The sequence below is a fragment of the Neopsephotus bourkii genome, unplaced genomic scaffold (genome assembly GCF_033783945.1).
Source record: "Neopsephotus bourkii isolate Nb327-2 ecotype Australia unplaced genomic scaffold, CSIRO-AGI_Nbou_v1 NB_196, whole genome shotgun sequence".
Taxonomy (NCBI): Eukaryota; Metazoa; Chordata; class Aves; order Psittaciformes; family Psittacidae; genus Neopsephotus; species Neopsephotus bourkii.
The window spans coordinates 1,447,792-1,473,063 of NW_026900709.1; the positions used below are offsets into that span (position 1 = coordinate 1,447,792).

The following is a 25,272-nucleotide window of genomic DNA, read 5'->3' on the forward strand; positions in this document are numbered from 1 at the left end:
AGTCCCTATTTGGCACAGTGAGGAGACATTATGGCAAAATGGAAAGCTGACAGTGTTTTGACAGGTGGGAATATAAATCCTGCATAAGATCCACCATTGGAGAAAGCAGATGATCTCAGTACTGAATTTAATCTGTGCTTTCCAAAGCACTTGAGGAGCATTCCAACAAGTGGCTGTACAGAGCCACTGCTTGTTCATTATAACTTACATGCAGTTTAATTTGCCACAGATGGGTGAAGGATGAGCTGTGTTCATGTACAGTCTTTGCTTTCTGGTTTTCCAGTCACGGAACTGGAATTCTCTGGACCAACGGCAGCTTGCTTGTTGAATCATTCACTTGGGTGCAGATAGAGTTCAAACCTGTAGCCGTTTTCCATGACAAAGAAGCCAGACACTTACTATTTTTAAAACCCTGTGCTCGGTCTTAGAGCAAGATTACCTGTGGTGGTGTTATGAGTACTGGGTTTTTTTTGCTTGAAGTGGAAAAGTATTACAGTTCCTGTAAGGGATATTCTCATAACTTCTGGTATGCACCCAGTCCCACTGATTTAGAACAGAGGTATAGCTGCAACGTATTCAGAGGGCATGGAATTTTCTCACTTTTTCCTGGGTGTAGGAAAAATGGCTAAGCTTGGACTGGTGGCTAAGTATGAGATTAGGAGTGTGAACATCTAAATTGTGTTTTCAGCTCTGAGAAGGAACAGCTGTATTTATTTTATTTTATTTATTTAATTTAATTTTATTTTATTTTTGCTTGGTGCCTCAGTTTCCTCATTTATAAATAGGAATAATTTGAACTCACTTAGTTTGTCTCTCCATATATGAGAATTGTATACCCAAACAAGATGAAATAATAAGTCACATAAATCAGTAACTATCTTTGACGACTGAAAGAAATATTAAGAAAAGCAAGGATTGGTTTTATTTTGTTTTCTCTCTCTCTTTTTATTTTAACTGTTGAAAGCTAATTTGAAGTTATAGATAAGGATATTTGTCTCAAGTATTGATTTTTTAATTACAGCATTTAAATTTAACCAACTAAATTCATTTGAGAGTGCTTCTCTCTCCCATCCAATTTTATCTAGTAATGTCAGATGTTTCTGTATTTCTAGTGAGCTACTTCATCCTAGAGCCATGGACACTACTGAGACTAGATTACTATCCTGCCTTGCTGCAGTTCCTGACAGGCAGTACAAATTATGGTTCATAGTAGTTCTGGTTTTGTTCTCTGAAGTGCCTGGCTCAGCTGTTCTTTGCCTGCTTTTCTAGGCAAGCTTGGCTAGGAGGTACTTCTAGCCATTAACTAGTGCTCTTCTAATTGCCAGGGACTGTCACAGACAAATGCAAGGGCTGTTTTGTGTTTGATTCGTGGGCTGTCAGTCTAAACGGGACCATGAAACGCCACAGTTTTGCCCTTACAGTCTTAGCAACAGCTGGTTTTACAGTTGGGTTTGTGTCTGACTTGCTTGGCCTGTGAAGCTGTAGGCTGTAATCAAGAAAGGATAGTGTCCACCCTGTGGAAATGTCGAAAAAAAGAAAAGGAAAATAAAAAGGGGTTGTCTGTAAATAAGCAGCTCCTAAACTGCTCTGGTGGACATGGATGTCTGCCACAGCTTCTGGTGAGGCCGTGATTTGGGAACTGCGAAACAGGGATGCAGCCACATTCCCATTTTCTCTCTGAAATTGCTGTAGGCTCCTGCCAAATGAAGCCTCTGCCCTTTCAGAATGACGTATGTGTGTGCTAAAGAAAGCACATTTAATGGTTCAGTATTTGGAAATTCCTCTTAAATATCCTCTAGGTTAACTAGTGTTCAAAAGAGACCTGAATGTGTGTTGAATACTGATCATCCCTGATCACTTACACACTGATACACCATTTGGCTTTAAGAAATGTGGTATTTCCAGAAGAAAAGAATTCTTGGTATCTGCCTGTACATCTTTTAGCTTATTTTAATATTATTTTCTTTACGTTTACTGCGGATTTCTGCCAGTGGTAATTATGGTAGTCCAGTAGATGTAGTAAAAAGCATCATAGAATGGTTTGGGTTGGAAAGGACCTTAAAACCCCTGCCATGGGCAGGCACACCTTCCACTAGCTCAGGTTGCTCCAAGCCCTGTCCAACCTGGCCTCGAACACTGCCAGGGATGGGGCAGACACAGCTTCTCTGAGCAACCTTTTCCAGTGCCTCAACACCCTCAGAGGGAAGAATTTCTTTCTTGAATCTAATTTAAATCACCCTTCTTTCAGTTTAAAACCATTGCCCCAAATCCTACACCTACATGCCTTGTAAAAAGTTCCTATCCAGATTTCTTGTTAGGCCCCCTTTAGGTAGTGGGAGCCAGCAATAACGTCTCCCTGGAGCCTTCCCTTCTTCAGGCTGAACAAGTCCAGCTCTCTCAGACTGTCTTTGTCTGGGAGGTGCTCCAGTGATAGGCTTCTAATTCACATTGTATTAAGAGCAAGAACGTAAAACTGCCTCAGAATAAGGATGGGTAATAAGATATCTTCTTTCACATGGAGCTGAAACAAGGTGGGAGCAGAGTGGTGGAAGACTAGGGACGAACTCTGGATAGTTTTGGTTTGTTTCCTGGAGGACCTTCACAAGGATACTAACTATTATCCATGTTATAAATGATACCAAATACCACCACCTGTTACAGATGGACATTGTTATTTACGGGAATCTAAGCACCAAAGAGGCACAAAGAGTGCGGCTGATAAGTAACCACCATTAACCCTTTTTGAACCGCAGCTGTAAGGCTGTGGCAGGAAAGCTACACTGCTTTTGTCCTGTGCCGATGTGTCTCTTTGGATGGAATGGGGAATTTTAACTTCTGAGGTAGAAGATGGTGTATTTTCATGCCAATGCAATAACTTTTGATAATTTTCATATGTAAAGTTGAAATAGATACTTTGTGCAATATTTGCAGTGACTGCCTGGTGTTGCTACTTAATGTTCTGGGTGCGGTTTTGGTAAACAGCATTGGCTGGACAGTGACTGCTTTCCTTACAAAAACTGGAATTTAGTTTTCATTTAGATATGAAGTAAAAATAAAGTACTTTTCCCCCTTCATTAATTGGGAAAGAATGCAATAACAAAGCCACAGAACAGCAGCAAAGTCACGAGCAAAGTGACGTTAACCTGAATGAAGAACAGGGCAAAAGGATGGAGTCATGGTGTGGTTCAGGAATGGTTCTTGACTCTTCCAGACCACCCCAAACCTAAATTACTTTACTGAGAATACCTGCATCACACTGTCACTGTTTCTGAGTTTTAACCAAGCCTTAAGTTTTTCAGCGAGTATTTTGTTGAAGCAGTTTTTGACCACTTCTAATGAAAGCAGTCATTATTTTTACAGATTAAAAATGAGAGGGTGAGCCAAATCTTAGGAGCTAATTTCCAGGTAATAAAATAGTGATGAGTTATGAATCAGTATTCACTTTGAAATAACTAAAGTGTTTTAACAAGAAGGGCTTTAAAAATGCATTTTGCATCTTCACTGCGTGTTTCTGATCATATTGAACCTGGTGATGTATGCTGCATTTCTTCCACATACTGTGCAGAGTTCTGGTGTGTGCAGCTGAGATCCTCTTCGCTGTTACCTGTCCAACACAGGGTTAGCTTGTAGTTGAGTTGAAGCTTGTTGTTGTTTAAAAACAACCCAGGTTGAAAAGAGCCTACTTTCAAACATGGAAAAAATAACAATGAGATAACATGGAAGTTGGCTCATTAGGAAAAAGCCCATGCGGTGAAACTCTTCATGGGGGTTTTTTGCTGGAAAGTGTGTGTGATCTGTAAACCTAAATACTGCCCTGTCTCAGCTGGGGAGGTTTTTGGGGGTGGGGAGAAACTTCTGCTTACTTGCCCACAGACCTGGTTTCAAGCCAGAGAATGGCCACACGGTATGAACACAGCCCTTAGGGTTTTTCCTTTCTTTCCCTCTTTTTACACAATGGGGCAGTCGCCCTACATTGTTGATGGCTTATGTGCTTATCAGGGGCAGGGCTGGGCAAATAACATGCGTTACCCGCTGTAAATACTTTTGGGTGCTTACATTTAAAATGCTGGCATGTTTTCAGGAGGTGCTGAAAACGACCTTGCAGGAATCCCGCTGGGGATGTTAGAAGCAGAATCACTGAATCAGCTAGGTTGGAAAAGACCTTTTAAGATCACTAAGTCCAGCCATTACCCCAGAACTGCCAAGTCTACCGCTAAAGCATGTCACAAGGGCTACACGGTTTTTGAACACTTCCAGCGATTCCATCGCTTTCCCGGGCAGCCTGTTCCGATGCCTGATCATCCTTCCTGTGAAGAAATTGTTCCTAAACTCCAATCTAAACCTCCCCTAGTGCAGCTCGAGGCCGTTTCCTCTTGCCCTATCACTCGTTACTTGGGTCAGTTTCTTTGGTTAGTTTCTGAAGGCTGAGGGCGAAGTGTGCAGGCGACAAGACCAACACCGGGGTAAGCCGCACGTGGAGGTGGGTAAGCATCCCCCACAGCTCACGGGACGGGAGGACTGTGCCTGGAGGGGACCGGGACCGGGACAGGCCCCGGCCCCGGGAAGGGCTGCGGGGCTGGGCTCCACCGAGGGGCACCCAGACAGGCCCCGGCGCAGGGAGCGGTGCCCGCCGGGCGGCGCTGCGGAGCCGGGACCGGGGCCGAGTCCGGGACCGGGGCGGGTGGTGGCGCCTCCGCCCCTGCCGTGTGCGGCGGGGAGGGGCCGGGGCTGTGCCCCGCTCCGCGTCGCCTCGGCAGGGCAGCGTCTGCCGGCGGCTCGGGGCGGGAGGCGGTTGCCTCGGCACGGCGGGCAGCGCCCTTGGGCGGCACAGGTACGGCTCCCCTGGCACCCACCCCCTGTGCCCGCACCGCCGGACAGGGCCCCTTTGTCCTGCGGGTCCGGCGGGTTGTGGGACTGCGGAGCGGGACGGGACGCGCGGGGTGGGTCGGGGTCGGTGCTGCAGAGGTCCTGGCGTAACGGGGTTTCGGCGCCGCGTGCTTTGCAGTTAGGGGGCAGCGGTGCCGGGGTGCGGGTGCCGAGCACGGGAACCTCGGCGCGTCCTGGGCGTCCCTTACCGGGACAAACTGCGGCTTGGGACGATGTACGGGCGCTGTGGCTTCGCTCAGCATCTGCTGGATGGCTGTGGGCTTCAGGCGTCTTATTGTAGGCATGAATGCTGGTGTGCACACACGCAGAGATGGTCCGGATCTTACTCTTTAAAATAATGATGTGTGTGTGTGTGTGTGCGCGTGCTTTTTCTGGAAAGAAAGGGACTGTGGCATCTGTTTCTTCTTGTCTGAAATAATTACCGTGTGTGCGCGGCTTTGCCTAATTCAAAAGAGCGGGCTCGGGTTTGGGGAGAGGGGAGGACCGTGGGAAGAATGCTGGTAGCTCGGAGCAGGATGATGAATTCTGCCGTCGGGTAACTCTGGGAGGAGAGACTTGAGGAAGGGCTTTCCAGGGCAGGGTCGTTGTCCCAGAGAGCTTCCCTGAGGGGGCAGTTGCTGTGGCCTCCGAACTAAGACCGTCTGTGTGCGGTTAGGGAGGCTGAGGCTGCCGGGATTCGGTGCAGGACATCTGCTGCCGCTGTGTTTTGGGAAGGGCATCCCTTTGTTCCTCGCAGCGGCCAGACTCCTTGTGCAACACAATGGCCATCCCGGCAGGGCCACAGGCAGCGGGGCTGGTGGTGCTGTCACAAAGTGCATATAGGTACAGCGTGCATTTCTCTTGCCCATGGTACTCGTATGCTCGTACCTCCGTGTACACACATGGTGTTTTGTTTTTTCTTTTTGAGTAATTTAAGCCTTTGCAATTTCAGAGAGTGTGATTGCATCAGTTTTTATGTATTTAATCTAGATCGCCATCCTAAAGGACAAGCATAAGGTTAACGAAATAAAGGCTAACTACTCTGATGTTGGAGAAACTAATTAAAACATATCCCGATCAGAAATTACCACTGAAAAATGTGTAAAGGTCAGGAAAACCGGCTGACTTTGCAGTTTTTGTGTTGAATCATGAGTTTCCCATATCCGGCTGTCCTATTGTTAATTGTGAATTAAGGCTGGCAACAAGCTGCCCATCCTGGATGAATCATCACTTTGTCAAACCCGATGTCAAAAACAAGGCTTTCCCCCAAAGTGCGCAGTGTGAGTGAACAGAAATAGTCTGACCCATCTGTTAAAGTAGAGTTCAGGCTTGGCCGCTTTTAAATGTATTAAAGGTAACGGTGTTCTTCTCTTCATATGTTTTTGTTTCCAGTTGTTCCTGCCTGAGTTTGAGAGTGTCTCTAATTTAGTGCTTAAAGCAGTGCACTGCCTCTGGCTTGATTCTGTGTGAAGGTGTAATGGTTGGAGCGTTCCTGTTATTCCCAGAATAACATACAGTGGCCACCACTCATGTCAATGTTAACCCTCGTGTAGCACTTACTGGTTAGGTTAGGTTACCACAAGTTCCCTCTGGTCCTCAGGAAAGAAGATGTTTCTGAAAACACCTACTTGGTGTTAGGGGATGTATTTTATGTACATCTTAAAAGCTTCATGTGGGCACTACAAACTGAGTGCTCAGCAAGGTGGAGATGAAAGAACTCCCAAAAGCATCTTCAATCACAGAAACTTGCCTTTTATTCTTTCCTTTTTTGTAAGAGGCCTGTTAAGTTGTGTCTGTGGGGAGGATCTCTGAGGAAACAATGCCAGGGGACAAGTAGTTTAGTTTAGCTGTGTGTGTTGGCCCTCTCAAAAGTTGTGCAAGACTAGATGTGATTCCCTTTGGAAGGGAAATGTACATTGCAAGCCTACTGGTGCTAATGAGGGAAGGGAAAATAAAAGTCTGGCAAATGAGAGGAGGAAGTGGGAGAGAGAAATTGGAAAATAAGCAAAGCCATTAATTTTTCCCACTGTGCACTCTTAAGAAACTGCTGGCAATGTACTGGAGATGCTCTGCCTCATGGAAGTGTCATGGACTTGCTTCACATGATCCTCTGAGATCATCTGGTTTCTCTGAGCTCTGTGGGAACAGAAATTCCTCGTGTTGGAGTCTGATCTCATCTTCCTTCGGCAGCAGTACTAACAGTGGCTTGGGAATCTGGGAGGAAGGTGAAGAAAGCACAAGTGGGATCATTTGGAGAACAGCTTAGTGCTTGTGTAGGCCAATCTGGACACTGCGTTTCCTCCTTTCACTTGCCCTATGTGGTCAGAGCTGGGACAAGCGCTAACATACCCGCCAAAGTTAAGTGCTCTGTCAGTCTGCTAAGTGTATTTAAGTGCAGCTAACGTGTCAGACCACCCTATAAATCTTACCTTACATTTCAGTCATCGTTTTTACTGTGCTAATGAAGAACAAACTGGAATGGAAAATGGTGACTTGAGTGATGGTGTGCGTCAAGCCTGGGGAATTTATTGAGTTTGATGAAAGACAAAAAGAAAGGCTTTTTTTCCCATCCCTAATAGCGATGTACGTAGTCTTACATTCTCAGAGCCTCCTGAGTGGCTTCTCCTGTTTGTTGGGGGAATACTGGCGCAGAATGTAGGCAGGCTGCAGTGGTGATGGTCAGCCCTTAAGTCTGTAACCTGATCCACAGCTTTTTCTCTTCAACTGGGAAAGGAAGTAACAGCTCCCGTTACACCCTTATGTAACCTTCTCATTCATATCCTCCAAAAAGGAGGAAATCAGAGCTGAGTTTCTGATATATAAACTAACATCAAGGCATGCTTTGTCATAAAGAGGCAGTAAAGAACAACATTAATCTTTTGTTTTGCAGTTCCTTGGGGAAAAGGAAAAGGTAGAAATAAAAGATTTTTCTTTTGCACTGATGGAATAGCGGAAGGGGCTGCAACTCTTTGTCCTATGCTGTGAGGCAGCTGTTAAGAAGGATACTGGAACAGCAACAAGGGTCTTTTCATGACTCTTTCCTGGTGTGTTTGAGCGTTAGTCTCAAAACATTCACCCTTTACAGCTGTGCCCCATTTTGCTTGTAGATTGTGAAAGCTTTGATCATTTGGTTTGTATGAGTCCAGATTTTGGTGTCTGAACAAAGTGTGGAGACCAGGATCTCCTCTTTGCTGTTGGACTTAAACTCCATCTCAGAGGAGAATGGTGAAGGAAGGGGAGGTTCTCAACTCTTGCCCAGCTACTTTCACATATATAAACTATATAAAAGAAGCATAGTAGATGTTTCCCCTTTGAATAGGAAAAGTACCTCTGCTCAGTGAGCAAATAAAGGGCTTTCTGTGGCCCCGTCTGGGGTTTCCAGGTTCCATACCTCAGTAGGGACACTAACTCATTTCTACATTTTTGCCTTTGGTTTCCTGCCAGGCTGTTTTTTTTTTTTCTCTAACCAAGCGGCTTCTAGTTCTTTACTTACCTCTTAGACCTGCTTCTCATCCTCCAGAAACCACTGGTATATCATGCTTGTTGTAATCATACCCTGTATCTGGGAAGCAGGTGAGTGTGAAATGTGTGGCTTGATTGTCAGGGACCCACCTGGCCTGTGACAGGCTCTTCTGGAGCAGAGCTTTTATGTGTGACCATTTCCAGTGATTCCTGCCATTTTTGGTCCTTTGCTCTTTCTTTGAAGAAACCTGTCTTGCAACCAAGCAGTTTATATTGCCTTTTGCTTACCTTTCTTTAAAGTAACTGTAGAGTGTTTGGAGTTGATGATTTCAGACAAATATATCATCCATCTGCAATCCTAGAACCATCCAAATAGTCCTTTGCCATGAGAAGAGCTAGCGGCATAGATTTTAGAGACAACTGTGCAGTCTTTTTGTCTCTCTCAACTCCTTGTTGCTGGGAAATTTCCCATTTGGTACCAGCAAGTAAACTTGTGTCAATTTCTTGTTCTATTTTAAGCCTGCTAGTGAAGTCAGTGTGGTGATGGAAGTGTTTGAGTGGGAAAGGCTGAAGTTTAAAACTGTAGTTTCTGAGACAAAGAATTATCAAGCCTCCTTTTCAGATGCAAACTCACTGGGGAGACCTTTTGAGCAGAGATGTAGCAGGTATAATTGATCCTGGCGTCAGGATCCTTTCCAGTGGAAAACCTATGCACACACAAGTAACACACACTAATGCTCCAGCCTTTGGGATGAAAGCAATCAAGAGGTGGCCTCTAGCCTAAGCAGCCAGATTTAACATTTCAACAAACAAGCTGAAGGCCCAAGATAAGAGATCCAAATATCCAGAGTCCCAAGGAGTGAGAAACGTTTACTGTCACAAGGATTTTCTCCTTTGCAGGGGTAGGTGTATCATGGGGTTTCAGTAGTTGCCTTGTCCCCAACATTGTGCTGCTCTGTCTCAGAATTGCTTTGGTGTGGGTGTACTAATAAACTTTTGCCTTGTTCTCCCTGTCCTGTAGAGGCAGCAGTCCTTACGGGAGTCTTGTACTAGCAGAAATCCTTATGTTGTTGGGCAAGAGGATGATGGAAGGAAAGATACCAGGAAGAAAGAAATATGAGGAACAGATGCTGAGTAATAGAAGGGTTGGTGGGTGCTCTACTGTCAGCATTACATGCTGTAGATTTCTTTATTTTCTAAATACAGGCAGCAAGAAGAGACTCATTTTTCCCTGCTGTCAGCAGAACTCAGTTTTTAAAAGTTTGTGACCACAGCCTGGTCAGCATTGGTACAAGTTTCCTGGGCCCACAAGTATGCTCTGCGCACGAGTTCTCCAGATTGTTACTTTCTGCTTATCTTTTTCTGTAATTTTCCATGATTTGCGTAGTTTGTATGCTCTAATGTGCTACTGGGCGTACTCTGAATTAGGATTAAGAGTAATTAAACTGCAGGATTTACTATAATGGAAAGAGGTAGAGAGCAGTCGCATCCTGAAATGTTCCTACTCTTCCATATGTATTTTCTTTATGGAGTCCGTTCTTTCTCATGTCTACAAGAGCATAGTGGTGTTTAGGTATCTTTGTAAAGACTTGGCCTTAAGGTAACCAGTTTTTATGCACAGTGGAGCATATGTAAGGTCCTGATACTGTAGTTTAATCTTTTCCACTGACCTTTGAAAACCTGCACCTCAGAAGTGAAATGAGGAAACTCCTGGGTGAGGAAGTGTTGAATTCTGTGTCTTGGGAAAGCACAAGCAAAGGAAGTTGCACTTACTCACTGTATTTTAATGCCTTTGTGTTAAAACCATTTGTAGGACAGTTGAGGGTGTCCTTTTAGATCAAAGAGGTATCCTCAAAGTCCTTATTGCATAAGGACTCTTTGGATGGCACTGTAATGATAAATTAGTTCTTTTAAGAAGAGCTGTTGAAGGGAGTGAAGTTGGTATAAACCCTCTCCCTTGTTCTTCTGCAGAAGCAAGTAAGCCGCTTAACAGAGAGGCACTGGTGACCCTGTGTGAGAGATGAAGAGGTGCTATTTCCTCTGGGAGCAGTTAACTGTGCACCAAATAACTTTGCTAGAGTTTTGTGTTTGAGGGTGGAGAAAAAACCTTTTTCTAGCAGAGCTCATGCTTACCTGATGTGAAAGGAGGAGCATCTGGGATAACTTGCAGCAGGAATACCAGCTGCTCTACCTTTTCATCAAGAGAGGTTTGGAGAGGTGACAAGGAAGATGAAAGGGTTGAAAAGCAGGTTATTTTGGGGAGTAGTTAAACCTACAAGGTAAACAAGTTAAACCTACAGCTAAACCAGTAACCAACTGGTTACTTGAGTGTCTGGAAACCCTCCCTAGTTTTTATAGATGAGGATGGATCTATGACTGATGGACCAGTCGGCTTTGTTGCACAGGGTAAGCTAGGGAAGTGCTAATTCCAGGTGAAACTTTGGAGAAGGAAAAAGAGTAGTGGAGGGAGTGAAAATGAAAATGAATCCCTTTCTTTCTGAAGGGATATTCCTGGTTGTGGTGAGAAAATATCGCTGCCATGATGTGTCAGGAATCACCTGGACAGCCTTGGTTAACCCTGCTCAGCAAAGCTGGGCTCAAATAGGAGTGGGAGCAAAAAAGGACTATTGGGATGGTCAAGGGGATGGGGAAGCCGCCAGTAGGAAAAAGATCAATACTGGCTGTCCTAATCAGAATGAGCACTATAAGATGATCCGCTCTAAATATTTTCCTGTGAGGGAGCAAACACATTTAAATTTAAAACCAAACCAAAACCTCAGTAACATTAGCACAAGGAGCAAGAAGTGGATATTAGCTGACCATGAATAAATGTAGGATACACTGCCGGAACTATTTCTCATGAAACATTAGAAGGCTGAAAAATCTCATTCTGAGTAGTGCAGTATAGTAGTCATGATCGCATGATACAGTGGTTTTGGCTTGGGTCTTGGACATGCAGAACAGATACAGCTACTATTGCCATTGTTCAGTTCACAGATTGTGAGGCTGCGGGATTTAAAAGGACTCTGGAGATTACTTTCAATGATCAAAGAGTGCAAAGCTGTGTTAAAGTTCATTCCAGGAGAACATTTTCTGGCAAGCAAGGGTAGAGCTGGAGCTCTTCGTACCTAACAGATTTCTGACACAGGGAAAGCTTGCCTGTATCTGATATGAAAAGATCTTTTTGCTTCTTAAAACTGCCAGGTGATAGTTCTCACTGAAACAGAGTGAGGAAAACTCAGTACCTGTAAGTGTATGTTGAATTTGTCTGCTGTGAGATGGGCTTTTTTCCTTCTGTGGGAGGGAGCTGCTTTCTACTGATGTTTTAGGGAGGTGTCCCTCTCTGAACGTGTGAAGTGTTACCATTTCATTTGGAAATGCCTCTGTTTATCACGCTAGATGTTAATAAAAACATTGCTGGTTTCTAGCTTAATGGGCGTCTGGACAGGAGTGGCTCCTGTGCATTGAAATGCAGCTTCTTGAACTGCTCTTATTAAGAGAGTTCAAGATGATAAGAGATACACAAAAATAGCTGGAGATACCTTAAATTAAAAATCGATGAGTTTTATCCTGTGATTTCAGGTGTTCTACTGAAAATGACTGTTATGAATGGAAATGACAAAACTGGATGTAGCTCAGCATTTAAGAGAAGCAAACATGTCTAAACAGAACATGTAATTTATCTAAGCCTCCTCTGCCCTTTAATAGATGCCTTTTTAGCTTGGGTTTGGGGCACATAATGCTTCCTCTTCCTGCAACACTTCCATCCAATTTTTTTTTATCCTCCCTCCCCTTCATTAAAAATGGCAGTGTTTTGCTGAAGAGAAATTGATGTGCAGAGTAGACAGCAATGGCAAATGGTGGGGTGAAGCCTTGCACTGTTCTGTTACCCTGGCAGCTAGTCCAGGGAGAAATGGGACTAATCAAATCTGACTTCCCGCAGGTTTTTCTCTTGTGACAGATTGACTTGCAAAGAAGCAATAATTTCCACTTCAAGCTTTTCTACAGCTAGGGAATTTTGTGGAGCTGTTCTTCTGCAATGGCTCTGTGGTACTTAATAACTGGTTTGCTCTCCTTGCAACCCACGTCTCTGATGGGATGCTTATGCTTAGATCTCGTCTCCTAAATATGTACAGATATTACAGGGAGCCCATCGGTGAGATTTCCAGGAGAGGGAAATTGCAACAGGCACCATTTGGGTGGTGTTCAAGTGTCTTTTCCTTCTGTCTTAAATGGAAAAGGAAAGTGAAGGTGACAGTGTTTTCAGCCATGTAAATTTTAGCATCACCCAGATTTTTACTGCTTGGAACAGAATATGGGTGCATGGAAACTTGGACCTTGCTCTGTGGGTAACTCAGTGTGTGTGATGATGGTGCCAGCTGCTCTAGGAATTAGAGGTGTACTCAGTTATCATGGGTGGCTTGGTGGTGGGTAGATAGGGGCACCAATGCCTCTCTGGGATCTGGATTTCCTGATGCTCTTGATTAGCTTTGTGTTGTCTGTGCCTGGTTTAAGTCTGGTTCAGTGACTTCCATGGGGACATTCTGTGGCTGTTTTTCCTTCTGCTGTTGACAGCTAAGTGAACCTGCAGTGTTACCTGTTCTGTTCTTTCATAGTCTGCATATCTCCAAGGCTTATCATTGACTGCTTAACACGCAATGCACACAAGTATTTGAGGAGAAGATTAGCATGTACTCTAGTATTTTAACCCTGTAGTATCAAGACATCTCTTGACACGCACCTTACTGATGCAATATAAATCGATGTTCACTTCAGTTGCCCTGCTGTGAGCAGATTTCTTTCGGCTGTGTCAGGGATATGTGGTTCATGTGCTGTCTGAAGGAAAGTGAGCCTTGCTCTCTGCCCACATGCTTGTGTGGATGGGAAGGTAAAAATCCTATATATATATAATACATAATAAGAGTACAAATGAAAGATCTGGCTTACAGCTGATTGCTGGATGGCTCCCAGAGGAGTGAAACCTCAGTTGAAAGACATGTTTAGACTTTGTGAGGGCTGGTTGGTTTTAAGTGGTGTTTTGTGAGGATCTTCTACCAGGGGCTCTTTTGAACGCAGGCTCTGGTGTTGTAGCAAGCTACTGGTGTGTGACATATAACAAACAAAGAAGATCCCCCAAAACAAATAAGCGCTACCTTGGTTTTTGTGCCCCTGTTCTGCAAGAGCTATGCAAACAACCTTTGGATTGGGCTGGATCCCCAATAATTGGCAGAAAACTTAAGCGGAAGCTTGAAAGATGAAGGTAATAAGTTTAAAAGGGCAATCCCTGCTTAGTGGAGTTGGGATATCCAGTAGTGAAAGCTAATTTTTGTGGGTTTTTTTGTTTTTTGTTTTTTTTTTTTTTTTGGGTTGGTTTTTTTTTAAAGAATGAGGGTGTTTTCTTTGTGTTTGTGTTCTGTACTGCCAAAAAATCATGTGAAGCGCGCTCTCGGTCTAAAATCTAGTCTTTGGTTTAGGGGAAGAAGGCAGGACCTTTGACAGCTTCTGGTTTTGCAGTCACATTTTGCTTCTTGCTTTCAAAAAGATTCCAGAGAATCTTAGCAAGGTATGTGCCAAGAAGAGACCCCCCCCTTACTGCTGAGTGATTCATCCCTTTCTGTAAATGGGGACCTGGGATGGTTATAAAGCTCTGTGGTTAGGCAATGACTAAGAAAAGCCTAAAAGTAAGAAACCACCATGGATCCTGTTTCTGCTGAGTCAGTGGGAATTTAACCAGAATTTTGGGTTGCAGACAGCCTTGTTAGTGAAGACCTATTGCCGGATGCATTGAGGCTGCCCAAGGTGTTCTCCCCATTAAACAGAAGTAATTTTTAAGGCAGAAAAAAAAAAAAAAAAGGAAAAAACCTAATCAGGCTCCATCAGAAAAGGCTTCTCCACATCTATAATCTTTGAAGCCTGCCAATAGAATCCAAAATGCAAAGGTATTTTTGCAGGTAAAAAATGGAGTATCAAATGTCTTTTAATGATTTTAAGACTGTGTTTTAGCAGGTGCCTTAGCAAAGGTGAAGGACCCAAATGTTTCCCCCCCCAAACCTAGTGTGACTGTATGACCAACCTAGATGAGGTAAAGCAAGGCTGCAGGTTGACTTAGGAAATAGATCAGCCCCTGAGCGCAATTACTGGTGGCAGTTACTCTGTTGTGGTTGCAAAATAATTACTAGAAGTAATTTGAAAACCTGTACTGCTGGGATTATAAAGCAGAAACAGTAGAACAGATACACCCCACGGTGTCTTACAGCAGGTAATATCCGTGCTAATGTTATTCCAGCTAGTATACAAAATTAGCAGAAAATAGAGAAATGCAAACACAACTCCTCACTCCTTTGCCCATGTTCATCAATTAGTCTTTTATTAGGGAGGAGGAGGAGGGTGAAGCTGTATCTCCTGCATGCATGGCTCAGGTTATTTTGGCTTTGTGGTGAGGTACTGTGCATTTTTCATGTGACATGAGAGTGGTGCATAGTCTCGTCATGAAGGATATGAACAGAGACATGGAAGAGACATCTCACTTTTTGGGGGGTTAATAATGATTAATTACTGCTTAATGTAGATTGTAACCAAATTGATGCAAAAATAAGAAATCCAGCCAAAACTCCCAACACCCCCCTCCCAAACCAACCCGAAATACTCTCCCCCTTAACAAACCCCCAAAAAACCCTCAAAAAACAACCACTAAAGCTCTCTCCTCTGCATTTATAAGGACCTGAGTCCTGCTAATGAAGAAAGCTTCAGCCACTGTTTATGTCAGTAGGAGATAATGTCCCAGAGAACAGTTCGTACACGTCCTAGTGAAATCTAATTATTACACTGTCAGTTATTCTAAACTGGAGCTAAGCCTCTGTTGTTAAAACTCCTAAAAGATGACGTTGCTTCATGTGGTTGCCAGCTGTTTGCTGAGCAGTACTTCAAGTGGCCTGTTTTCTTGAAAATTACCAAATCTTTAGCTAAATGTGTGGCATTGGGTAGCAAGAGCCAGCGGAGCATTTGTTTCTGCTATGGAATTCTGCCGGACAAATCTGTCATCTGAATTGCAGTCAGTGGTGCACAACTGGCCTAATCTGATGTTGCTAAAGGGCCGTTCCCATTTAGCTGATGCTGAATGCAAACATTACTGCAGTCCAATACAAATATAGCCCATAATGCCACATTTTCATCTGAAATTCACTGAAGCTGTTTGTTGTGAAGTACTCAAGGAATCTACTGCATGTTCGGTGCCTACAGAAAATAAAAAGAAATTGCACAAGGCTCTCAAATAATGCTGGTAGGTAAGATGTGAGAAATGTTAGCTAATTCAAAGCCCCAAATGATAAGCGTTTTCGCATTGGGAAACAACCGATTTGTTCAATAGGACTGTGGGAACAAAAGGAATTCAGAAGATATTCAGACATTGGCCTTTGCAAAGGGAAAGATGGAGATTCAGAGGAAGCAGTATCTATTGCAGTATCTATTAACATTCCTTCCTGCAGTCTGTCTCTCAGGTGTCTCAAGTCCACATTCTTGCAGGAAGAAATCATGAGCTGTAACACTGTGCTGCTTTATGGTGCTTGTTTCTTCACCGTGTTGATGAGACATAGCAACATCTGTGAGCTGAGCAGGAGGGTGCAGGTGTTCCTAGCAGGCAGCAGATAGGAAATGCTGGGTACATTGCTCCCCTGTAGCATCTGAAGACTAAAATGTTAGGGGATGTAGAGGGAAATCAAAGATTTCCTTTGGATGATATCAGTGTTTTTTCATACATGCTGACGTAGGGAAATCTAGCTGTGTGTAATAGTTCAGCACTGTAATAGTCAGCTGCAGAAAGGTGTTTCCAATGAACTTGCACCTTCTGTGCATCAGTCAGAGGCCAGTGATGTGTGGAGCTCACTAGGCAGCAGAATAGGATGAATCTGAACCCTGCCTCTTGTTAAATTAGTACTTAGGCTTGTCATAAGTGGTACAGGATGGCTGTAGTCCCTTTTGCTTTTGTTTGGTAATGACAGGCCCTTCCTAGCTGCTTTTTTGCAGCAGTGGCCTGACTGTCTCCACTCTGTGTGGGTTGATTGCTCCGACAGAGAAAAAAGGGAGTGGGTGGGCAAGCGTAATCACAGCCTGTAAGGAGCTCGGGATCAGACCTGGAACAGGGAATCAGTTTGAACTCTGCTATTGATTTGCTGATGGTGCAGGTTGCCCCTCTCAACAATTAGCAAAGAAAAAGGTGGTTATTTTCTACAATGAGTTGGTGGTAGTGAAGCAAAAGGCTTGTTTGTTTGTTTGTTTGTTTTTAATAGTCAAAGCTAGAAGCATATATCGGGTACATCTGTTGTGTCAATTTTGATGGTAGGGAAATTGCCGTTTTGCTACAATGCCACAAAAGAAAAACAAGCTACTTCTGCAGTGAGTGGTAATTCCAATGCAGCAAACGCAAACGTGTGCTAAGGACTGCACATCTGTAGGAAGCTGCTGACAGTTGTTGCTGTTTTACTGCATGAGGCTGTTGTGTAAAACCTTGGACAATTCTCTAACATGCTGTATGCCAATAATGGGGTATTACTTCATTTCCCCCTTAGAGAATGTGGGAACTTAATTGTACAAGGCTTTTGGGGTTTTGACTATTCTCTGTATCATCTTCTATTTACAGTTTTTGTTAGCTCTTGTTTCAGGTTGGGCAATGGTGAGGCTGCTCTGGTTGTGGAATAGTGGTATTGTTAATTTGCCATCCTTGTGGCTAAGAGGGACAAGAAAGTTTTAAATTTAACTGACCTATCTGAATGGCAGTCCCGGGCCTTGCAAGTAGTAGATACAACTGTCTGTGTTTCAAAATGCTATGTGTAGCGTGGGAGCATGTGAATAAAAGCATTTTACAGACTTAGCATGCTCCTCCCGAGCATGTTGTCCAACATAAAAACAGATCAGGCTGTGAAAGATTGCTGAATAATATGTTTTCATTTTTCTGAGAATGGAAATGTGTTGAAAGTTTTCTCACTCCATTGAATTAATGCCTAGATAGGAGACCAAAGTGAGGAAGAACAGATCTGACAAATGGAGAGCAGGGAGATGTTCTGAAATGCTGCTGATGTTTGCTTTGGGGATAAGAAGGGTAAATGTGGGAGATGGCTTAAGTGGGTGTGGGAGAGATCAGGCAATGTTTGAGGAAGAATATGACTGGCAGACTGCAAGCGTTACAAGAATTTGGGGATTTTTGCTGAGCTATTTTGTTGCTATACTAATAATTTGCAGCTGCAATCTTTATACAACACTCGTTTTCCTTGATGTCAACAGAATGAGACGTCGCAGTCACAAGAGCAAGGTAGTAGGTAAATCGGGGGAGTACTGCTTATATTTTGAGGGTATTCTTTATTGAATTTCCAGTTTGAAATTACAGTAGAGTTCAAGTGGAGCCTCACAGCAGTACCTCCATGTACCTTCCCCTATTCAGCAGTCTTTGTTTGAAAATCACTAAAGGTGTCCTTGTTTTAAAGGACACAGCCCATTCTAGTTCTTTCCTGGAACCTAATTTCCTGTTTGCCAGTGTTTGCTCTCTCACCAGCACAGCTGTGGTTTCAATCCTTACTGATCTCTAATGCACTGGGAGCATGTTTTGGTCCCATTCCTCTCATACTTCTGGTTCTTGAAATGGTTCTTGAGAAACATTCATCTTTTTAAAGGTTCATGGATACAAGCATAGGTAGAAGCCGCTTACTTTTATGTCCCATTCAAATGGCAGTGATCACGCTGTCACCAGCACTGGTGGGAAAGGGTTTTCAGCTGCAAGGCATCCTTGAATGTATGGCAAATATAAATACTTGGACATGGATTTGGATTCAGTTTCTGAGCTTAGTGACATATTGCTAAAATCTTGACTAAAGTTTAGTCTTGCAAAGCAGCAAGAGTTTGATTTTTATTTTTATTTTTTTCTGGTAATGGCGTTTTTTTGGGTGTTTTTTTAACAGTTCCTTTTAAAATTGTTATTTGCTGTTTTGAAAATGCTGTATATATTAATCTAATAATACTTCTAAGAGATGAAATTCAATTACTGATTAAGTTACATATATTTGCTTAATGTATGAAACATGGTTGGCTTTTCTTAACAGTGTTTTTTTTCCCCACTTGTTACCTCAGATAGACCATCAAATTATCCCACAAGTTTGCTGGATTTCCCTTTGCTGTTTGCTGAGCCAGAGCAGGGATTATGATTGCGTTCATAGCACAAAGTGGGGGCTAACAACATTGTTATAGCAGAATACTCTTAAATCGTGCATCAGTGTATGAAACAGTCTTTAATGAATATTTTGCAATGGCTAAGCTATTGCAAGTATCAGTGTTAAATGAGGTGTCTAGGCATATTGTGAGCTACATTTCTAATATTTTCTAGTTTGCAAGTTAATGGAAATATTTCAACCATAGTATGATGTTAAATTATTGTGGAAAAAAGCAAGTTGAAAATTAACCTTTGACCATAAAATGGAACTTTTCAAATGTATTGGTAAATTAATATTTGTATACAACTTTCTGATCCAGCTTTTAGTAGTAGCTATAGCGCTTTAGTGCACCTCTTCTGCAGAATGTGCCTCTGAATTTTGGAATAAGTGAATGTTCTTGATGGGTTTGGCTGCTGTTGCTCTTGAAATTCCCAAGCAGTGATGCATGAAGTGTGGTAGGTGGTATGTAATTTCACAGTGGTAGATGAGGTATACTACTCAGAACTTAAATTTTAGGCTGACATTGCCCACATTAGGATTTTTATGTTGTCTCTTTTTTGTTTGTTTTTGGCTACAAACCCAATATTTAATAAGTTCCATACTTAAGAAGGAGCCTTCAAAATTTTTTTGAGCATTAGCTGGTGTATAGGAAGTAATTAGGTCATTGAAACAAGACTGGTAGTTTAAAGAAGGGGTCTTAATGGGATGCAGAAGTTGAAGATACCTCTGAAAAGATTTTGTGAATGCTTAAATTTTTTTTTTTTGTGAACTTTTAAGAATAGAAGTATCTTTCTCTACAAAAAATATTTGTCCAGTGTTTTTGTTTAAAATAAAAGCTCCCTTGTTTGTTTAGCAGAGTTGACTCAGCTTTGGTTGGTTACCATAGTTCAGCACTGTTTTTGCATTTCCATGTGAATTTCTAGTAATTCCCAGGCTTGGTTCAGGTTTGGGGGGTCTTGTTCTATCACTTCCATTAGCTGCCTGTGGAGCTGTGCTTCTCTTCGTTGAATTTGGAAAAACATCAAACACAACTTAAGTCTTGACCTCATATCTCTCAAATGCCACTCACTGCTCAAAAAATGAAATAACATGTAGTAAAGCGATGACTGTGGACAGAAGCAAGAGATAAAAAGCTTTGCTTGGTTAAAATTAGTTATGTGATGGGTAGCTACTATGGCAAGTTAAGGCTGAGTGTATGAGGTATTTTTAAGGTGCTTTGAGAAACAAGAACAAATATTTAGAATTAAAATAATTCTGCAGGGATAGGGGGAGACGGGACAGCCTGATAGCGTTTCATAGCTGGGAGGTTGCAGCTGACTGGTGAAGTTCTACTGTTGGTCTGTGTAGCTGTGCGGTGTCTGGTTCTTGGTTTTTGTTGTCAGCAAAGTTGTTCTCTCATCTGTGGTTCCCCGTTTGCAGGCCACCAGTGCTAACACAGCCATTTTTCAGTCTTGCAAAAGCTGAAAGCAGTAACTGTGTGCCTGGAGCTCTTGAGGAGCTTTGTTAATCCCTAGCCTTTGTATTGGGAGGATAAAAGGCTGGGAGGATCAAATAGGTGTTAAGTTTTGGCCTGACCTTGACTTCTTTGTCTGAATAACTTGGTGACTTTGATCCTGGTCGCCTGTTTAAGCCCAGCTTCCTTTTGCAGTCCAGTTATAGTGATGCAGAGTCTCCACTTGTCACTGGATTGTTGCTGCCCAACAAAAATGCTCCCTTAAGCAATAAAATTAAAAATGAATCCACAGCTTAATTGTCTCTGGTTAGGAAATGAAGTCATTTGGTAGCCTTGCATAACCAAGAGCAGTAGTGTACTGGAATATAGGCGCTTGTAGTGTACAGGGTTTATGAATTATGATAAAAGAGTGTGGTTTTTTTTGTCTCTGAGTGGGTTCACTTGGTTTCCATGTAAAACTTGATAGAGTTGAAGAAAAGCAAGTAAGGGTGAGAAAGAAATTCAGATTAGGGCATTGAGAAATTTAAACCCTAATTTGATAAACTGGAGATGTTGATGAAGCTCTTGATAAAACTTGGGTTTGTGTACACTTGAACACTGTAATGATGTAGTCCAAAAACTCTGGATATGGTGCCCACTGGAATCTTCATTCCTGTCTCTTGCAGTTTCATATTTAATGCATAACGGACTAGAAGGCATTGTTGACTCTTAGAAGTTAAAGTTTTGGAATTTTGTGTACTATCTGGGTAGACTAAATGACTTTGAGAACGTTCCTTGGAAAAATGGTTTCAAAGTAGTGTAATTCAACGGGTTTTTCACTTGTATTCCTCAAACAGTGTTACAGGATAATGCCTGTGAATAATTAGAATAATTTTGAGCTAACTTTGCTCTTTGTCTTTTTCTTGCTTCTTTCTTTGCAGGAGAAAATGGCCAAAATGGAGGTTAAGACGTCACTTTTAGATGACATGATAGGGGTGGGGGATATGGTTCTTTTAGAGCCGCTTAATGAAGATTCGTTCATCAATAATCTGAAAAAGCGCTTTGACCACAATGAAGTATATGTGAGTATACGTTAACAAATAGCATCCTGTGAGCAGCTATGTTGTAATTATTAAAATATGTGTTTGTTTATATGGATACACATAGACTGAATGTCTGAACATAATCTGTTATATTAGGGACATTTTTAACCTTTCTTTTGCTGCAGTCTTTTCTGTACTGTATTGTTTGCATTTGATCTTTTCTATCTAGGATATTTTTTCTTTTTCCCCTTGCACAATGTGGTGCATCTCTGATTTTCATAAAAACCAGCTCCAGAACTGGTGATGACAGTAACTTTGATAGTCCTATTGTCAGGGGACATCTCAGTTACAAATAATTCACTTTACAGGGAAGGCACTTCCATGATGTTAGAGCAGGTTGATGTTGAAACAATACATGTTTGGAATATGCTTGGGCTAGCTTATAAGTTGCCTGCTATCTTGGACTTGCAGAAAAAAATAGTGTTTATTAGAATGGTTGGACTTTAAAGTAGAAACAGTGATCTTGGCTATATGTGGAAGTAATCGAAATCTTCAGGCATATTAATCTAGGAGTGATGATAAGTAGGAGAGATGTTGTGAACTGATAGTTGAAACGCGGGCAGGGAATGAAGAGACAAACTAATTCCAGTGAAGCCTTTCATTTCCTGCTTCATCTTTGTTCCATTTTTGTTAAAATGTCCTCAGTATTGCATCTGTTGTACCGCTGAGGCTGTGAGAACTTGATGATTTGTAGACTTCTAAGACTGCTGGTGAAAGATAAGTCTTTTAAGAGTAAAGTTGAAATAGTTAAGCCAAAGCATAGCTACGATCTGCAAGTGCAGCTTACTACAATCAAATACATGTGCTCTGTACTTAATTATAACTTAGCCCTCCCCCCCCTTTAATTTTCAGTGTGTCTACATTTTTCCTTCATGTTAAGCATTTGAACCGTTGTGGCTTCATTCTACTTTTCCTTCTTCCAGTATGGGAGGACTGTCATTTTTATTTACTACTTCTGTCCCTTAGTTATAGTCTGTGCTTTTGTACTTTGCTATTCATGGTTTGCTGTGTCTTTCTGCTGGAGTAATGTTCCCTTTTCTGTAGGCATTAGCTTGGTAATGTGCAGTTAACCTCTGTCAGCTATTGTATCACCTCCACCTCCTTAAGTTTGGGCTGACAATTTAAAATAAGACAAGGACTCTCAGTATTCATTAAAACCTTGTTGGAGGAGAAACCAAAATGATCTGTATTTCTAAAGTTTGTTTCCATAATGGTTAAAAAACTAACACTGGTACCTGTGAGAGTTAGGTTTCCAAACATTTGTGTCTTAGATTTTCCTTGTGGCTTGAAGATGCGGTCTGGTCCCTCTTGATAACCCCTGGATGTTCATACAGGCAGGTAGATACCAGGGTTCCCTGCTGCTCTTTTGTCTTGCTTTTGGCAAGTCTTCCATCGTCAACAGTTGCAGTGGCTGCCTTCAGAGGGTTTTTTTAGTCAGTGGCTTGTGTGATTAACATGTTTCACATCAGTTTTAGGGTTAACTATATTCCTGATACCTACAGTAAAAGTGAGTGTTACTGAATCATCTCATTCACTTCAAGAAAATACGAAGGAGAAGAAAAGGAAAGGGAAGTATTTGCCCACAGATTGAAGAAGACAGTCTCTACCTTGCCCACTCTTTGGGTCATATTTGAAAGTTCTGTTTAAATCATTAAGGATGCAAACCTATTTTGTGAGGTAACACTAGACTACACAGTCTCTTAGAAATACTGCTGTAAGTCATGTGGGAGTGGATTTCTCATGGTGTTTTGTGTTTTTGTTTTGTTTTTTTTTTTTTTGGGGGGGGGTGTTTTGGTTTTTTCCCCACTGTAAATTACTATGAATTGGAAAGTATTTAATTACATGTTTCTATTTAATTTAGGCTGGATAGCTTTTTCTTGAAATAAATGTTTGAATGACAAATGGCTAATCTGTTTTATTTTTGTTATTGAGTGCTAGGCTGACAATCATGTTCAAACACACAGTTGTTTGAGGCAGTGACAGTGAAGCATGTTATTCCCCCCTGGTTCTGATTCAGCTGGGCCTGGCACTGGCATGCAGTGTAATTACCTGCATTATGTGCTTTGGCAGGTGATACAAGGTGTCACACTTCTTTTCCAATGTAGGATCCTCTGCCTTGCAGGTGGGAAAGCCTAGTACTTAAATGTGCTCTTTTGAGAGGTGTGAACTGTTGCCAGAACCCAGGGAGGTTTTTTTTTGTGGTATAGTTTTTGGTTAGTTTCTTTTTCTTTCTTTCCTAAATCGTTCTGGTGTAGTTGGTTGCACCATCATTTACCCTTTTTATCTCCAAGGTATTTTGATCAGGAGTTGTTTGTTCGTTTTTTTTTTTAAGGTCTTTCAAGTACTGTTTGTGAATCCACACTATGAAGGCAAAATATTGCAGATCTTTCCAAGCATGAAAACATTCACTACATCGGTGTTGGAAAGAGATGTTTATGTCTGTGCCACATCATGCTACCAGCTGTATGTTAGTTTGTGATCCTGCATGGTGTTATTTACTAAGTCACTTGAGGAACATTATCTCCTTTTCCTACCAGCTGAGTTCTGCTGCCCTACAAATTTCATGCCACTGTTGTGTATTGTAGAAGACTTTTTTAAAGTTGGAATGGTGCTCACAGTAACAACCACGTTAATTTTCAACTGCAAACTCTTCTCCTTATTGCAACCCACTCTCTTCTCCCCAGACTTCACCCATGAAAACTACACTTTCAATTTCTGTTTCTAGACTCAGATGAGCACAATAAAGCCTTTGTTCCATTTGGAAGTAACGTTTGTTTTACTGTGTAAAATCCATAGTTTCAATGCTGTCTTGGGGAAACCAGATTGGACTGTTAAAGTGCTACTGTTGGTGTGTAACAAAGACTGCAGATTTCTTCAGCTCTAACAATCTACATACACAAACTGACCTCTCAGGATGCTTTCCAAGGGCAGTAGGAATGGGTTTGTCTTTTTATGTCTCAGTTGTTGGGTTAAGTTCAGCTCTTATGTCAATGCTCTGTTGTAGGCATTGCCAAAAGTTGTGTCAAAGTTTAAAAAACTGCATCAAACTGAATCCATATGAATGGATTGAAATATTTCTGCAGCAGTAAACCAGGGCTTACTCAACATCAAATTCTAAGCAGTTTTCTGTAGACTGCCAGCTATATCTGTGCTACATATGTTAGTTTTAAAATGGAGTTGCAGTTATAACCTTCAAAAGGGTTTGTTGTGAGGAATGAGTTCTGTTAGCTTTGAAAATGCTGTAACATTGGGCAGACATTGCATAATTGTGTAGCCTGTCTTTATAGGTAAACCAACAAAAGGGGCTTATAAGAAAGATGGGGACAAACTTTTCAGTAGAGTGTGTTATGATAGGTAATGGTTTTAAACTAAAAGGGGTCGGATTTAGACTAGATAACAAGGAAGAAACTTTTACAATGAAGGTGGTAAAACACTGGAACAGGTTACCCAGAGAGGTGGTAGATGCCCCATCCCTGGAAACATTCAATGTCAGGTTGGACAGGGCTCTGTTAAAGATGGCCCTGGTCATTGCAAGGGGTTGTACTAGGTGACCTTTGAAGGTCCCTTCCAATCCAAACCATTCAATGAGATGTGAGAGTCAGATCGAGCCATCAGTGAACAGTGCCAAGTCTCTCCCTGTAGGCAAAGATGACAAGATAAATAGGCTTGTTCCACTGAAAGAAAATACAATTTTTGTCTTTTCCAGTCTCTTTCACAGTAGTAACGTTTGATGCTGGATGTTTGATATCGGAGATCCTAATGCCAGGTCCATTTACCCCTTTGAAATTCCAGATCTTCTCTGTAGGAGCTCCTTTTTGTGAGAGCATTGGGAGCTGGATCTCCTGGCAGCCCTCTTGTACCATCCTGGGTATGGTCACTGTAAACCCTTCAAGAAAAAATAGCAAAGTTTCATGCCATGGTGCAAACAGAGCAATGTTAGAGGACAGACTACAGCTTGGTTACCTGTTGTTCAACTTCATGTATATTTGGTGGAAAGTTTAATGGACTTGGGTGTTGGGTTGCATACCAGAGTGCAAAGCTGGAGGCTGTGCCTATAAAAATAAGCATAAAGGCTGGTGGAGTTGGAGCTAGGCCAAATACTCTACTAAAGACCATCAGATTCTGCAGTAATCTCATACTGAGTGGCTTTGGGGGGCAGGGCTCATTGAGTAACACACGTGTTAATTGGAAGTGGGAATCTTGGAGTTTAGTC

At 42.2% G+C, this 25,272-nt stretch overlaps 1 protein-coding gene across 3 annotated transcripts in view; it reads left to right on the forward strand.

Annotated features, from left to right (window-relative positions):
* The first annotated feature begins 4,716 nt into the window (after positions 1–4,716).
* MYO1B (myosin IB) overlaps positions 4,717–25,272 on the forward strand; it is a 115,430-nt gene continuing 94,874 nt past the window's right edge. For all 3 annotated transcript variants that reach the window (XM_061376529.1, XM_061376538.1, XM_061376547.1), the window contains exons 1-2: positions 4,717–4,831; positions 20,898–21,038. In XM_061376529.1, the coding sequence (XP_061232513.1) occupies positions 20,904–21,038 (135 nt within the window). In that variant the 5' untranslated portion in view covers positions 4,717–4,831; positions 20,898–20,903. The remainder of the gene's footprint in view (positions 4,832–20,897; positions 21,039–25,272) is intronic.